At 43.0% G+C, this 15,177-nt stretch overlaps 1 protein-coding gene across 2 annotated transcripts; it reads left to right on the top strand.

Moving 5' to 3' along the window:
- The first annotated feature begins 5,444 nt into the window (after window positions 1-5,444).
- LOC127120711 (uncharacterized) lies at window positions 5,445-11,262 on the top strand. Of its 2 annotated transcripts, XM_051051233.1 has the most exons (3): window positions 5,445-5,997; window positions 7,727-7,795; window positions 10,279-11,262. In XM_051051233.1, exon 3 carries the CDS (start codon window positions 10,365-10,367, stop codon window positions 11,151-11,153), a length of 789 nt encoding a protein of 262 aa, XP_050907190.1. In that variant the 5' UTR covers window positions 5,445-5,997; window positions 7,727-7,795; window positions 10,279-10,364; the 3' UTR covers window positions 11,154-11,262. The 2 variants fall into 2 exon arrangements, with proteins under 2 accessions (XP_050907190.1, XP_050907191.1); XM_051051234.1 differs by lacking the exon at window positions 5,445-5,997 and having other exon boundaries at window positions 6,498-7,795.
- The last annotated feature ends 3,915 nt before the right edge of the window (window positions 11,263-15,177 follow it).

The raw sequence follows: 15,177 nt of genomic DNA, 5'->3' as shown, positions 1-15,177 counted from the left end.
AGGGGTTTACGAGGTGAAGTGGGTCAGCATGACAGATCTTGTCGAAAAGAGCATGCAATTTACCTTAGCAAAAAGTTTATCGACTGTGAAACAGTACATTCGCTGTTCGAAAAAACTTGATGTACTTTGGCATAGGCTGCTCGCCGACTGAGACAGTATATGCTGGTTCATACCACTTTGTGGATTTCCAAGTTGGATCTGATCAAGTATGTGAATGAGAATCCAACATTGACCGGACGGGTTGCGAGAAGAGCAAAAGAATGTTGACCGATCAGTATACTCTCAGAAAGCAATCGGGGAGTGTACTGTCTGATTACCTTGCCCAACAACCCTTGGAGGATTATCAACCGATGAAGTTTGAGTTCCCTGATGAGGACATCTCGAGGTGCTCTAATCGGAAGATTGAGAGTAACCGATCCCGGAGGAGGGGCCTGACCCCGAATCCAAACGGATTCTGATGTCTGATGGGGAGGTTAAGGTGAATAAGCTTTTGTTGCCCGGATAACGTTTGAATGCACCGATGGTGTGGTTGAGTAGGAAACTGGTATCCTGGGTATCGAACGTCGGTACGTACATCTACTGGGGCAACTCCTTTCTCATTGGTATATGGGATGGAGGCTGTATTACCTGTTGGGGTTCAGATTCCCTCTTTGAGAGTCCTGATGGACGTAAAGTTGCAAGAGGCTGAATGGGTAAGGACCTGGTACGAAGAGTTGAGCCTGATTGAGGAAAAGAGGCTAGCAGCCATCTGTCATGGGCAGTTATATCAGCAAAGGATGAAGCGTGCTTTTGACAAGAAGGTGCGACCTCGGGTATATCACGTAGGTGATATGGTGCTGAAAAGGATCCTTCCTCCTCAAAACGATCGAAGGGGCAAATGGACACCGAATTATGAAGGTCCGTTCGTGGTCAAGAAGGTTTTCTCTGGTGGAGCCTTGTTGTTAACGACCATGGATGGCGAAGATTTTCCATCCCCTGTGAATGCGGACGCAGTTAAAAAAAATACTTCGTATAATTGACCCGCTGGACGAAAAGAACAAAATAGTCCAGGCAAAAATGGGCATCCCGGCGAACCAAAAACAGAAAAAGGTTCGGGCAAAAATTAGGGATAAAAATGAAAAATGTGTACCCGGCAAGTCGAAAACCTGAAGAGGCGACTTGGGCAAAAAAGGGTATCCCGGTGGACTGAAAACCCGAAAGGGCGGTCCAGGCAAGAGAGGGATTGAAACGAACAACTGCGTCTAGCATGATCGTTTGCGCTTTGGTTAAAGCATCATGGATAATACCCGGTAGGGATCAGTCAGAATTGTCTTGTTCAGAAAGCAGAAAGCATGGAGAGTCTGAGGACATATGGGGTGTAACTGAGTTGGAACTCGATGAGATCACGGGTTTCACGTTGCCATTAGGATAGATTTTTCCTTTTGAGCGCAATTACCTCTTTTCAGGAATTGCTTCCGTTTGTATTGCTCAATTTGAGCCACACACTTTCCAATCAATAAAATGCACATTCAGTCAAATAATTTTGTTTTTGTTTTTCATTACCGCTTTGATTGCAAAAACATCCAGATATTGTTGATAAAGAATGTTGCATTTTAACACATACAGGTTCCTTCCAATGCATGTTTATAAGATTGAAAGCTTGAAATCTTATTCGGAAGGATGAGTGACCCAAGTGTTGAAATCTTGACACGCCTGGGGCACGGTTTTATCTGACGATCTGTTTTGCAGGAACTGTTAGGTATTCTTCACTCACTTGCAGGTTGTGATGTGGAAGCTTTGACAAGAGAGATCCCCAGAGAGTTCGCTCAGGAACGAATGTATGAAGAACGACGAAGTGACGTTGCGGCGTCCGACGACCCTTGAAATTAATCAAGAAGACTCTTCAAAGTCGAAAGACTTGAAAGTATGCAATTCCCCGCAGAGTTCGATCAGGGACGAAGGAGGAACGGTGGAGAGACGACGAGAGACGTCCGACGACCCTTGAAATTAATCAAGAAGACTCTTCAAAGTCGGAAAATTGAAATTTCTGTATAACTCCCAGGAGTACGCTCTCTCGCCGAGCGCGGGGCGATTGGGAATACAAGATGATGGAGCAGAAAAGGTCCAGACGAGTCTGGGAAATCTCAAAAGTGGAAAGATGATACGAGACTGGAAGGTAGATACTGTGGGTCGACGAGTCGACGGGTGTTCTATACCAACTGTTTTCATTTTCCAGCTAAGTCCCCGAGCAGAGTTAGAGGGTTGGCTCCCCAGCAGATCCGATGTCTGTGGACTTCCCCAGCCGAGTCAGGATGGTTGTCCCCGGCGGGTTTACGATGGTGTTTCCTCGGCAGCCAGGTCCGAAGGTTGTTATCCCCGAGTGGAGCGGGTCTTTTTCAAAGAAATATATCTCCAACAGTGTTCATCCTACCAGTGGATTGAACAAGTTCCCGTAGCGGACAGATTTTGCATCCCCAGCTGAGATGATTCTACATATGGATTGCATGGGTTGTCCCAGCGGAGTAGTATGCGGTTCCCTAGCAGGGTCAAGATGGTTATCCTCAGCAGGTGATATATGGATGTTTCCCCGGTTGAGCCTGGAGATTGCTATTCCCATGGCAGAGTCTCTGTGAGTATTTCCCCATTGAAGTCAACAGATGTCTGTGAGGGTTTTCCCGAAGTGGAGTCAGGATTGATATCCTCAGCAAGTCAAGACTGTTGTATCCCCACAGGGTGTTGGTGGTGTTAATCCCCAGCAGTTTCTCGAGTGGATTGGGTGCAAAGGAGGTTCTTCCCCAGCAAGGGTTGCCTTATCCCTAGCAGCAGTGATTCCCCAGCATGGTGGAAATCGGAGCGTTGACGAGTCCCTCAGCAGAGTGTCTCGTATTTCCCAGAAGAGTCCCTTGAGGGGGATGTTCTATTTTTATGCATTCATCATGAAAAAACGACATGGCATATTGCATAGAAAAATAAATAATCGCGTAGCATTTCCATAATTATGGAGCATTACGCAGAAAAAATCAATCATGCATCATTGCAAGCATAAGCTAGTCTCAAGCCGTGGTTACCGTTTGAGAAGTGGTTTTTTATCTGCTGAGCGAGGTGTTACTCCGAGGAGTTTAGCCTCATGATTTGATTAAAGGTATTTCCCCAGTAGTGCGATACTGGAGGAGTTTGTTTCCGTCGTGCGAAGATGGAAGTATGACGCGATCAGTGCGACTCAAGCCGTGGTTACCGCTTGAAGTTTTGTTGCATCAGATGGTGAAGGTGTTACTCTGAGGAGGTTAGCATCGTGACGTCGGAGCAGCAATGTTCCCCAGTAGTGCGATATTGGAGGAAATGTTTCCGTCGAGCGGAGATGGAGATGAAATCAAAGGACGTTTTGCGATCAGCGCAATTTTCGGGGTTCAATCGGAGAAAAGAGATGCTGAGGCATTTTCTGGGGTTCAAATAGAGATTGGAGTTGAAGATTATGTCCGGGATGAGGTCCTTAGGATTATCTTCTGTTCATGTGTCACCTTAGGCTTTGGCGGATGCCAATGGAGGTCGTTATAGGTGTCTTCTGAGGAAGAGATGCACATGCTACCTTCCTTTGTGAAGGTTTACCCTCTGACATGTCGCCCTCAGAGTGGTTTGGTGTTATTTCCGACGTTGACAGCGGAATTATCACGAGAGATTGGAGAAAAGGATATGCTGAGGCATGTTCTGGGGTTCAAATGGAGAAAGGAAATGCTGAGGCATGTTCCGGGGTTCAAACGGAGAAAGGGAGATGTTGCGACATTTTCTGGAGAATGGGGTTCATTCTGGCGATCGAGAGTTATCGTCAGGCGACTGGGGTTCAAATGGGAGATCGGGGTTCATTATTTTGGCAAAGAAGGAGTGCTGAGGCATTTTCCGGGTTTCAAATGCAGAGATCCGAGGATCGTTTGCGCAGAGAAAATTTCGGGGTTCAAGAAAAGCATAAAAAAGAAGAAAGAATGAGAATCCCGAGTGGATGTGGTGATCAGGCCGTGGTTATCCCTGTGTTACCATTTATTTTGGTATCCAGGTCGACGTTTTCCGAAACGGTTTCTTCGCCGATGCTGACAGGCGTCGTTAATTATTATCCCATCAGAGTGCAAATTGTTCGTCTGTTCTTGGTATTCAATCACTCTTCATCCTGATCATCCGAAAGCCGAGGCTATTTCGTATCGACAGGTTCACAGTGGATTGAATAGGGGCAGCTGTAACACCTCAAAATTTGCCCTCCTCTCTTGGGACTAGCATTAACATATTTGCATATCATTTTAGGGCATTAGGCATTTCATATTGCATAACATGTGGTTACATAGTGCAAGCCATCTTCCCAAGTCTTGATCAGGAGATGAGGAAGTTCAAAGGTGCAAGCCTAGGGTTTTATTGACTGATCATGGCCATCTGAGGATTGGACTGTGAATTAGGGTTTCATGATTCTCGAGGGTATTGGTCTTCATGTTGATTGAATTGATACATCATCATCATCATGGTGGGATGTCATCAGAAGATTGAAGAAGATTCCTTGAGATTAGGGTTTTGACCACTGGTCAACCCTAATCAGTTGTATTGGGCCAAGCAGGGCTGGATCAGGAGATGGGGTTTGAGATGGAGATGAGGTTCATTTTGTGATTATATTGTGCTTATTGAGGCTAGGGTTTCACCCTTGAGCCATTTCAGTTGAAGATTGGGGCTCAGATTGATCAATGCATTGCCAAATTCATCTATCAGATGAAAAGTCAACTGTGGTCAACTGTACATGATCTGGTGGATTTGGAGGTGGAAACAAGTTAGACACACTTCATTCATGTTGGAACAAGTGTTAAATGAGATTGCAAGGCTTAAAAATGAAGAAAATCAAGTCAGGACAAAAACTGCCAAAAATAGCAAGTGACTTGTAACTGAAGTTTCCAAAAATGGAAAGTTTTTGACCTCAAAAACAGAAGTCCAAGGAAGCTTCAAATGAAAAATTGTTCAACATGACAGATGTAGATCTTGTTCTCACCTTTCCAAAAAGTCCAAGAACTTGAAAATCCAATGTACGGTTTGCAAAATATGGCTCATTGAATTTCAGAAAAGACCGTAATCAGGAGGCCATAACTACCACATACTTTGTCCAAATTGCAAGTTCTTTATATGCACAAACTCCATTTGACATGTACTTTGAGGGTGCATCATTGGAATTTCCCAAAAATGGCCCAGGCAAAAAGTCACTTTTCAACTGGACAGTTGAATTGGACCAGGGGCAAAATTGTCCAAATGTCAAAATATTGGGAATTTTTGAATGGGACTTTTTCCAACACCTCAGGAATGGCATTTTAAGTGTGTTTGAATATTCATTTCATGGTTAATGCACATGGTTTGAGTTTTGGCATGAAAAATGAAATGGTTAAAAATGGATACTTTACATACACATAGTGAAAATGAGATTTAAGCAACCAATTGCAATGGGAATTGTTTCTACACTTCACATATGGTGTTTTGGACATGTTGGAACCAATTTTGAGCTGGCATGTGCTGTCATTGTGAATTGGCTATTTTGCCCTCATTTGCAAAAATTACATTATCACTAATTATGCCAAATTGGTTAATTCCATGATTAGTGATCAATTAAGCACACATATATATTCTAAATCCTTGCCTAATCATAACAGAAAAACACTTTTCCCAAGATTGGATCTAGATCTCTCATATTCTCTCCATTTTCATCCAAGAACACAAACTTTCATTTCCAAAATTCTTGACCAATTCTCAACCAAACTTGAAGATTTCTTTTGCATTCATCTTCTATAATCATTGCCTTGGACTGTTTTTGGAGATTGGAGTGAGAAGCTTGGCCAATCGCAACTGTCCATAACCACATCAACAATGGTGAATTCGAGTTTTGAGTTCTAGAAGCAAAGGCAATCGAAGCAAGCACCTCCATTCACCTTCTCCATCCTCCTAGTGTTGCTGTTTTCACGATTTGAGCTCTAAAAGCATTACAATCGCGGCTGCCATATCCGAGTAAGTGAAAATTCGAACCTCATGAAAAGCTTGATTGTTATGTGCATTCTATAGTGAGTTTGATGTAGATTACGATGATGTATTTAGAATTGCAAACGGATGACTGTGGTGTGAGAAATCTAGATTTGAACATTTGATCCAAAACCCTAAGTGCTTCGATTCGGTTGATGTGAGAACTTTTAGGATAAATGGATATGATATTTGGATTGTAGGTAGAAAGACCTTTCCAACGGATATGGCCATGTCCATTTTCGTTAGCTTTGGATGTTCGTCCATTTTTGTGAATTTCTGGAAATGCTGCTTGTGGAAGACGATGAAACAGTAGCTTTTGATCCAAAATTTCAGTTTGAAAATTTAAAATTAGTGTTTCCCGCCATTGCCTGTAATATTTACAGAAATGCTACTGCAATTTTGTTTAATTATTAAAAATGTTTAACACATTAAAAAATTCAGAAAAAATAGTAAAAAAAATCAGAAAAATATGAGAAAAATTTTGTTGACTTCCTTGGTTTGTGTAGGTTTTTTTTGACCTATTGGTCAAAGTTGTGCTTGGCAATTTTTTTAGTTGACCTAGGGTTTTCCATTGTATGTCCATTTTTGATACATGTTTGTAATTTGATCATGAAATGCTCATAATGTAGAATAAATTCTTGAAAATTTTTGTGGTGGTTCTTGACTCATTGAGGATTATTTATATGTAAATTTCATGAATTTTGGATACCTGGTTAGAGAGCAGCAAATTTTGGAACTTAGGTGTGACAATTTGTGTCACACCTCATTATGTCAACTTGCAGGATTTTTTCGAGTGACCTATACATGTTAGAATTGGCTGAAATTTTGCATGATGGTTAGTTAGCATGTTAGGATGTTGTATGAATTTTTGTAGAATTTTTCACTGCATTTTCAATTTGATCATGATTTTTCATTTCTGGTGGTTGAATTTGCAAGCTCATGTGACACATGTTGGTAGATTGATTGGGAAATCCTCATATTGTATTGTATGGCCATGAAATTTGATATGCATGAACTAGACACGTTGTGTGACCTCCCTGTTTTGGTCTCATCCATTTCTTTTTTGTTTTCAATGAGATATGAATTTTTGAATTGGATGTATGCATTGATGGTGTGAATTGAAGCATGAAATTGTGTCTGTTTTTGTTGATTTTCATTGACATGGTTTCATTTGCCCAATTGAGCTCAAATTTGACATGGTAGACCTTGATTGACCCCTGTTTAGGTGTATTTAATTTGAGAATTTTTGGATTTATTTTGATAGGGATTTGAATGCAATACTTCTGTTTGTATGCTTGGTGCTTCATTTGAACCAATGTGCCTTGTTTTGTGCATGAATTGAACATGATGAATGATATAAACATGAGACCAAGGATGTTTGCTCTTGTTTGATGTTAATTTGAGATTGGTTGGTGAATGCCTTGCTGTTTAAGGATTTTTTCTTGTTTTGGACCCTAGGCTTGGCCTAGTGGTCTAGTTGCTAATATTTGCTTGATTTTTCAGGATCAAAAAGGCAATGCATATGGAGAATGATTCAAATTAACTTTAATTGATGTTGTTGATGTTTGTACACTAACATAATTGTGTTTTGCAGGTTGTGAAGCATAGGCTTGAGCCTTGGCTTGCTTTGTTTGTGCATAGCTTGTATAGTTTGTCTGATTGAACTTGCTGTTTGATTTTGTCTGTCTGGGTACTAACTGTGTTTGACTGTTTCCAGGTACTTTAGTTGCTCAGTTCCTTGTGAACTATTGCTTTGCTTTGCTTTGCATAAGCAACTTGCATTGAGGTAACTTCCTAAGCTTCATGTAGTCTGGAGACCCGGCTGTTACCGGGCTGGGCAAATAAATGTCTGAAGTCCTCCTTAAGAGGCAATGCTTGTGTATGTTTATTTTTAAGCCAAGCAGGAAAAGCCCTTCAAGTAAGGCAATTGGTGGAAGGTAGGGACAAGCAACCTGTCCCCCACTATTCAGTGAGTCTTCTCCTTGCTCCCATTACATGGTTGTAGCATTGAGATCAAAAGCCCAAGATCCGTGCAGTGCACATTGAGTCAGAGTCATCGAGTATAGAAGGGTTCCCCTATTCTGGACCCATGCTCATTTGTCAGCTCTCCCTGGTTAGGGATATGAGCTGTGAGGTCTGATCCTCACTTCATCCCATCATCTGCTTCACCTTAGCCTCGTAATGGCAAGGTTAAGAGCAAACACAGCCTGTACAGACGACTTGCTTAGGCAGTCAAACCTGATTGATTGAGCCCCTTGTTTGGCTATAGTGCGTGTTATGTGGATATCTGATTGACATGCTTGTTTGAGATACCTATTCTCATTTGATGATATATGATTGTATGCTTGTGTGCTAGCTTCTTTCCTGGTTAGGTTAGTTTGCTTATGCAAGTAGGATAGAAAACCGAACTTAGGGTTAACGATGCATGACAACATTAGGCTCGAGTCTCAGCTCCCTAGTTGTGTATCTTTCCCCGGTTTCTGGTTAGCAATTTAGTCCCTTTCAGGGGAACTACATCGCCCTGATCCTCGTGCCAGACGAGGTATGTAGGCAGGTGGTCGTGCGAGACCACTCCGGGCAACCTTTTTCTTTTTTGCGTGCGTTTACTTGTTATCTGATTGTGTTTTGGCTCGGATGCCGACGTAAGCCCAGTGATTGGCAGTCGGGCTCCACGTTTGCCGTTTTGAGTGTGTTTTGGTTCGGATGCCGACGTAATTCCATCCATTGGTTGTCGGGCTCCATGTTTGCCACCCTTGCTTGTTTGATTGTTTTGTGTTGTTTGGCGTGCGTAAGCCGAACTACAGTGGCTCTGATTCTTGTTCCAGACAAGATATGTAGGCATAAGGTGCGATACCTTATCGAGCTCGTTCCTCTTAACCCCACCTGCGTTCCCCGTGTGTGTGTGTGATGTTTAGCAACCTTTTCTTTATTCTAGAACGTGGATCCCTAGGAGTACCTAGGACGTGAGGGGTGCTAATACCTTCCCCTTGCGTAACCGACTCCCGAACCTTTTCTCTCTGGTCGCGAGACCATGTCTTTCCAGGTTTCTCTGAGCGTTTCCTTTCCCTATCTTGGGATAAATAACGTTTAGTGGCGGCTCTGTGTGTTTTTATTTTGAGTCTCGCCGGTTGATTTTTCGCAGGATGCGACAGCTGGCGACTCTGCTGGGGACCTACTGATGTAGACCTATGCTGGTCCATCGTCCCTAAGCGAGTCCTTCCTAGCGTTCTAGGATTAGTTTAGGTTGCTTGTGTGTATTATTTATTGCATTTATTGTTCTAACCACTGTGTATATATTTGCATTAATGTCTGCATGCATCATACTATCATGTTGTTGCCGTCCTCTGTACAGGTGGTTCCTCTGTTTTGGGGTGGGAGTTACTCGAGGTAAAAGGCCCAATACCCAGGCTATGAGTGAAATCTAGGAAACCTAGGAATAGAGTGATGCATGGGAAGCGGGTGGTATGGCGCCACTTAGCGGAACATTGACATCACGAGCAGTTCAGACCCTGGTGGGATATTATCGTTACATACTTCGGGTGTGTATATGATGGTATTCTGCGAAAGGTTATTTATACTGCGTTTCTTTCGACTTTACCCTGGCCTAGATGACACCCGTGAGTGGGGAGGGAATGATCATTTTAACAGGTACAGATGGTGACTGTTGGTGATTGATGGTGACTCAGGTGGTGACTAATGGTTCCGTTGATCAGAGTCATATTTATAGGTCGGATTTATGGCCGTTTATTTTTGAGACGCCGGAGTGCTGTCCGTGGCATTTCTCAGTGGGAATCCGTTTATTTCAGGATTCCCCGGGCCGAGATATTTATCAGTGGGGATCCGTTTATTTCAGGATTCCCCGGGCCGATTCAGATGGTGATGGTGTGTCAGCTCAGAGACCAGTGGTGATGATGATGTATCTGTCTTCCGTTTATTTCGGAACCCGTGGGTCAGATTGGTTACATTTCTCCTCAGATGGTAATGATCAGTCCAGAGGCCAGATTCAGTACAGAGGATCAGATGACTTGGAGGATGGCCCAGTGCACTCATACATCTGCATCATCACATCTTGCATTCATCTGCATCAAACCTGAGTCTAGCCATATGGGGAATATTATGGATTGAGAATCTGGTTGAGAGACATTCGGATGTCAGAATGTTATTGATGAAATATTATTTGTCTCGATGAAACCAAAATCAAGAGACAAAGTGTTCCTCATATGGATAGACGTTGCATTCATGCATATTAACCTGTTTGCTGTTTTGCAGGAATCATTGCTCGTGCTCGCAGAGCTGTACCTTTGCACTCAACCCGTCCTCACAGATACTTCACCAGACGCAATACTCCTCGACTGATGGATCCTCCCAACGCTGACATCCTCGAACTGAAAGAGAAGATGGGAGAGCTGATCAATGTCATGCAAGAGTTCACCTTGGGGCAGAAAGTAATTGCCGAAAAGGTGGGGAGGATTGAAGACTGGCTGAAGATGGGGAACATGCAAGAAAACGCTTCGTCATCTGGACCGAAGAAATCTTTTGGTAATGACCAGCACAAGGATGAGGGTGAATCGAGTGCTGTGTACGCCCAGAGAGGACACGGTAGGGGTCGTTACTACCAGCACACCGCTGCGGTAACTATTCCTGCTGACAATCAGCCTGCACAACAGCAACAGCAGCGTCAGCCATTTCAGCGGAGGTCTCCGAGGGTAGGATATCCAGTCAGGAGGAGGATGAGTGATCGGCATTTTGACAGGCCGCCTGTGACATACTCTGTCCTATTGAAAAAGCTGAAAGATATGGGGGTGGTACAGTTGAGGACTTTGGCACCTATGGGACCTGATCAAAGGCCAGCCAATTTTGATGAAAATGTCAAATGTGAATTCCATTCGGGTGCTCCCGGGCACAGTGTAGAGGACTGCAAAGCTTTTAAGCACGTAGTCCAAGACCTGGTGGATTCCAAGGCCCTCAATTTTACATTGTCATTGAATGCTGATGCCAATCCCATGCCGGCGCATGGACAGGCGATGGTGGGTGCAATTGCTGAAAATTCAGATCGCGCCTGTGTGGTAGGTGGAGAGACTGACAGTGACTGCAAGTTCAGTGGTTGGATAAAGCCGTGCGTACCAGGAAGCTGGAAGGCTTAGAAAGATCAGCACTGTCACTCATTCGGAAGAGTAATGATTTCTGTTTTGATTTTATCTGCATGAAAGCCATACGTGTTGCCCGACACGTAATGGTCCATTGTAAGGGCCACCTCATGTTTAAATTTGCATTTTCTGCATCATTAATAAATGGATGTTTTTCAGTCAAAAAACGGTGTTCCATGTTTTTCATTTATTTTTGCAGTTTAAAAACAAATAAAAATGGCAATGTTTGTTTTCATTTTTCCTTTTTGATTTGTCTCGTCCCAACTTCAAAAATAATTCTCCGGATCTCGTTGATAACAATTTGGTTACCCCTCATATGACTTCGACAAACCGAGCAATCATGCCGAAGAAGACAAAGAAGATTGTGATCTGCTGGAATTAGCCAGGTTGTCAAAACAAGAGGAGAAGGTGATTCAGCCGCTCGAGGGCGATGCGAGATTGTTACTCCAAGCACCGGCGAGGTCAGAAAGGAAATGGGAAAATGAGGCCGCTTCAGAGGCGAGTCGAGAGCAGAATGGTAGCCTTGTTAAAGGAACATGTGAATACCTTTGCCTGGTCATGTCAGAATATGCCAGGATCGGATACCAGTGTCGTTGTGTACAAGCTACCATGGAGAGAAGACTGTCCTCTTGAGAAGCAGGGCGCCGATGCCGCGTATCAGGGTGACTTTGTTTCATGATATGATTCATCATGGAATCAGATGCTATGACATGATAGCAAAGTCCCAGTCAGAAGAGGGGCATCTGGCAGACTGGGGGCAAGTCGTTTGACCAGTGGAGATAATTCAGACTGAGGTTGAATTAGAATGAGTGCACTATCAGAGTGCGATCCGGTAAGATGTTGGGGGGTCATTATAAGAGAGGAATCGAGGTTGCTCCTGCTTTAAAAAAAAAAAAACAAAAAAAAACAAATGCCTGAACCGAGAATAAAGAAAGAGGTTCGTGGTTTCTTAGAAAGATTGAACTACCTGTCATGGTTCACATCTCATCTAACCGCCACGGGTTCGTTTGTTGATTTTCATTGACATGGTTTCATTTGCCCAATTGAGCTCAAATTTGACATGGTAGACCTTGATTGACCCCTGTTTAGGTGTATTTAATTTGAGAATTTTTGGATTTATTTTGATAGGGATTTGAATGCAATACTTCTGTTTGTATGCTTGGTGCTTCATTTGAACCAATGTGCCTTGTTTTGTGCATGAATTGAACATGATGAATGATATAAACATGAGACCAAGGATGTTTGCTCTTGTTTGATGTTAATTTGAGATTGGTTGGTGAATGCCTTGCTGTTTAAGGATTTTTTCTTGTTTTGGACCCTAGGCTTGGCCTAGTGGTCTAGTTGCTAATATTTGCTTGATTTTTCAGGATCAAAAAGGCAATGCATATGGAGAATGATTCAAATTAACTTTAATTGATGTTGTTGATGTTTGTACACTAACATAATTGTGTTTTGCAGGTTGTGAAGCATAGGCTTGAGCCTTGGCTTGCTTTGTTTGTGCATAGCTTGTATAGTTTGTCTGATTGAACTTGCTGTTTGATTTTGTCTGTCTGGGTACTAACTGTGTTTGACTGTTTCCAGGTACTTTAGTTGCTCAGTTCCTTGTGAACTATTGCTTTGCTTTGCTTTGCATAAGCAACTTGCATTGAGGTAACTTCCTAAGCTTCATGTAGTCTGGAGACCCGGCTGTTACCGGGCTGGGCAAATAAATGTCTGAAGTCCTCCTTAAGAGGCAATGCTTGTGTATGTTTATTTTTAAGCCAAGCAGGAAAAGCCCTTCAAGTAAGGCAATTGGTGGAAGGTAGGGACAAGCAACCTGTCCCCCACTATTCAGTGAGTCTTCTCCTTGCTCCCATTACATGGTTGTAGCATTGAGATCAAAAGCCCAAGATCCGTGCAGTGCACATTGAGTCAGAGTCATCGAGTATAGAAGGGTTCCCCTATTCTGGACCCATGCTCATTTGTCAGCTCTCCCTGGTTAGGGATATGAGCTGTGAGGTCTGATCCTCACTTCATCCCATCATCTGCTTCACCTTAGCCTCGTAATGGCAAGGTTAAGAGCAAACACAGCCTGTACAGACGACTTGCTTAGGCAGTCAAACCTGATTGATTGAGCCCCTTGTTTGGCTATAGTGCGTGTTATGTGGATATCTGATTGACATGCTTGTTTGAGATACCTATTCTCATTTGATGATATATGATTGTATGCTTGTGTGCTAGCTTCTTTCCTGGTTAGGTTAGTTTGCTTATGCAAGTAGGATAGAAAACCGAACTTAGGGTTAACGATGCATGACAACATTAGGCTCGAGTCTCAGCTCCCTAGTTGTGTATCTTTCCCCGGTTTCTGGTTAGCAATTTAGTCCCTTTCAGGGGAACTACATCGCCCTGATCCTCGTGCCAGACGAGGTATGTAGGCAGGTGGTCGTGCGAGACCACTCCGGGCAACCTTTTTCTTTTTTGCGTGCGTTTACTTGTTATCTGATTGTGTTTTGGCTCGGATGCCGACGTAAGCCCAGTGATTGGCAGTCGGGCTCCACGTTTGCCGTTTTGAGTGTGTTTTGGTTCGGATGCCGACGTAATTCCATCCATTGGTTGTCGGGCTCCATGTTTGCCACCCTTGCTTGTTTGATTGTTTTGTGTTGTTTGGCGTGCGTAAGCCGAACTACAGTGGCTCTGATTCTTGTTCCAGACAAGATATGTAGGCATAAGGTGCGATACCTTATCGAGCTCGTTCCTCTTAACCCCACCTGCGTTCCCCGTGTGTGTGTGTGATGTTTAGCAACCTTTTCTTTATTCTAGAACGTGGATCCCTAGGAGTACCTAGGACGTGAGGGGTGCTAATACCTTCCCCTTGCGTAACCGACTCCCGAACCTTTTCTCTCTGGTCGCGAGACCATGTCTTTCCAGGTTTCTCTGAGCGTTTCCTTTCCCTATCTTGGGATAAATAACGTTTAGTGGCGGCTCTGTGTGTTTTTATTTTGAGTCTCGCCGGTTGATTTTTCGCAGGATGCGACAAGGGGTAAGGGTTTTGGTGTGACTCCGTCGTCATTTTATAAAAAACCAAAAACAAAAAATCCTACCAACAAAGAGGTGATGGAGACCTTGGCGGAGTTAAGGGCACAAGTACTCGAACTGCAAAAGGAGAATGCAAGGTATAGAGAGGAAATGTGCGGTTCCGAGGCAAAAGATACTAGTGACTGAGCTAGTATCAATTGTCAACCGAAATTTCCCGAGGTAATTATATATGTTATTATGAAATTAAAATAGCACTTTTTTACTTGACACATATACACGTTAACAATAACATTTATTATTGGTTTAGGGCATTACACCTTGTCAGTTGTATCTATCGTCACCAACTTATCGCATAGTTGGCAAGGGAAAAGTGCACAACACTTCGGGTGAATTACTTCACCATAATCCCCTCCCGGTGGGATATATGAAAGTTTCGGTTGACCTTGTATTAGATACCGACGCGCTTCTACCATTACCTGATGTTGTTTCAGAGACAATGTTGATGCGAGATGCAGTCGGATCCTTTGTTGGATGGCCGTCAGATCTAATTTTCCTAGATGCCGAGGTATATATGTTCTAAATGATTATGAATATTTAGTATTCATATTTCAATTCAGCTACAATTATGATATTTAATCAATCCTTATTACATGGTAATGTTAGACTCCTACAAGACCCACACATAAAGCTGGTAAAGGGATTTCAAGACGCATCGAGTCGGTTGCATCTCAAAAAGAGGTACAAATATATATACCCATTGAATTATATACGCAATGATTCTGTTGCATCACAAAAAGTCATGATTTAATTTATATGAATTTTTAGGTTCCCGGTCGAAAGTTGAAAAAAGCTGGTAAGGATATTCCACCGACGTCCGGGACAAAATCTCAAATTATGATGCGTCTTGAGAAAATGGTGGAAGAGTCCGATATTATGCACGGCGCCATCCGTAGTGTAGATTTTGATGAAGGTGTTTTCGGAATTGCTCATTCCGAAATAATTGTAA

This window comes from Lathyrus oleraceus, chromosome 2 (genome assembly GCF_024323335.1).
Source record: "Lathyrus oleraceus cultivar Zhongwan6 chromosome 2, CAAS_Psat_ZW6_1.0, whole genome shotgun sequence".
NCBI lineage: Eukaryota > Viridiplantae > Streptophyta > Magnoliopsida > Fabales > Fabaceae > Lathyrus > Lathyrus oleraceus.
The sequence above is the reverse complement of the archived record's forward strand: the minus strand, read 5'-3'. Positions and strand labels throughout refer to the sequence as shown.

Coding starts and splice junctions, on each gene's coding strand:
- LOC127120711 (XM_051051233.1), top strand. CDS start 10,365: ATGGATCCTCCCAACGCTGACATCCTCGAACTGAAAGAGAAGATGGGA.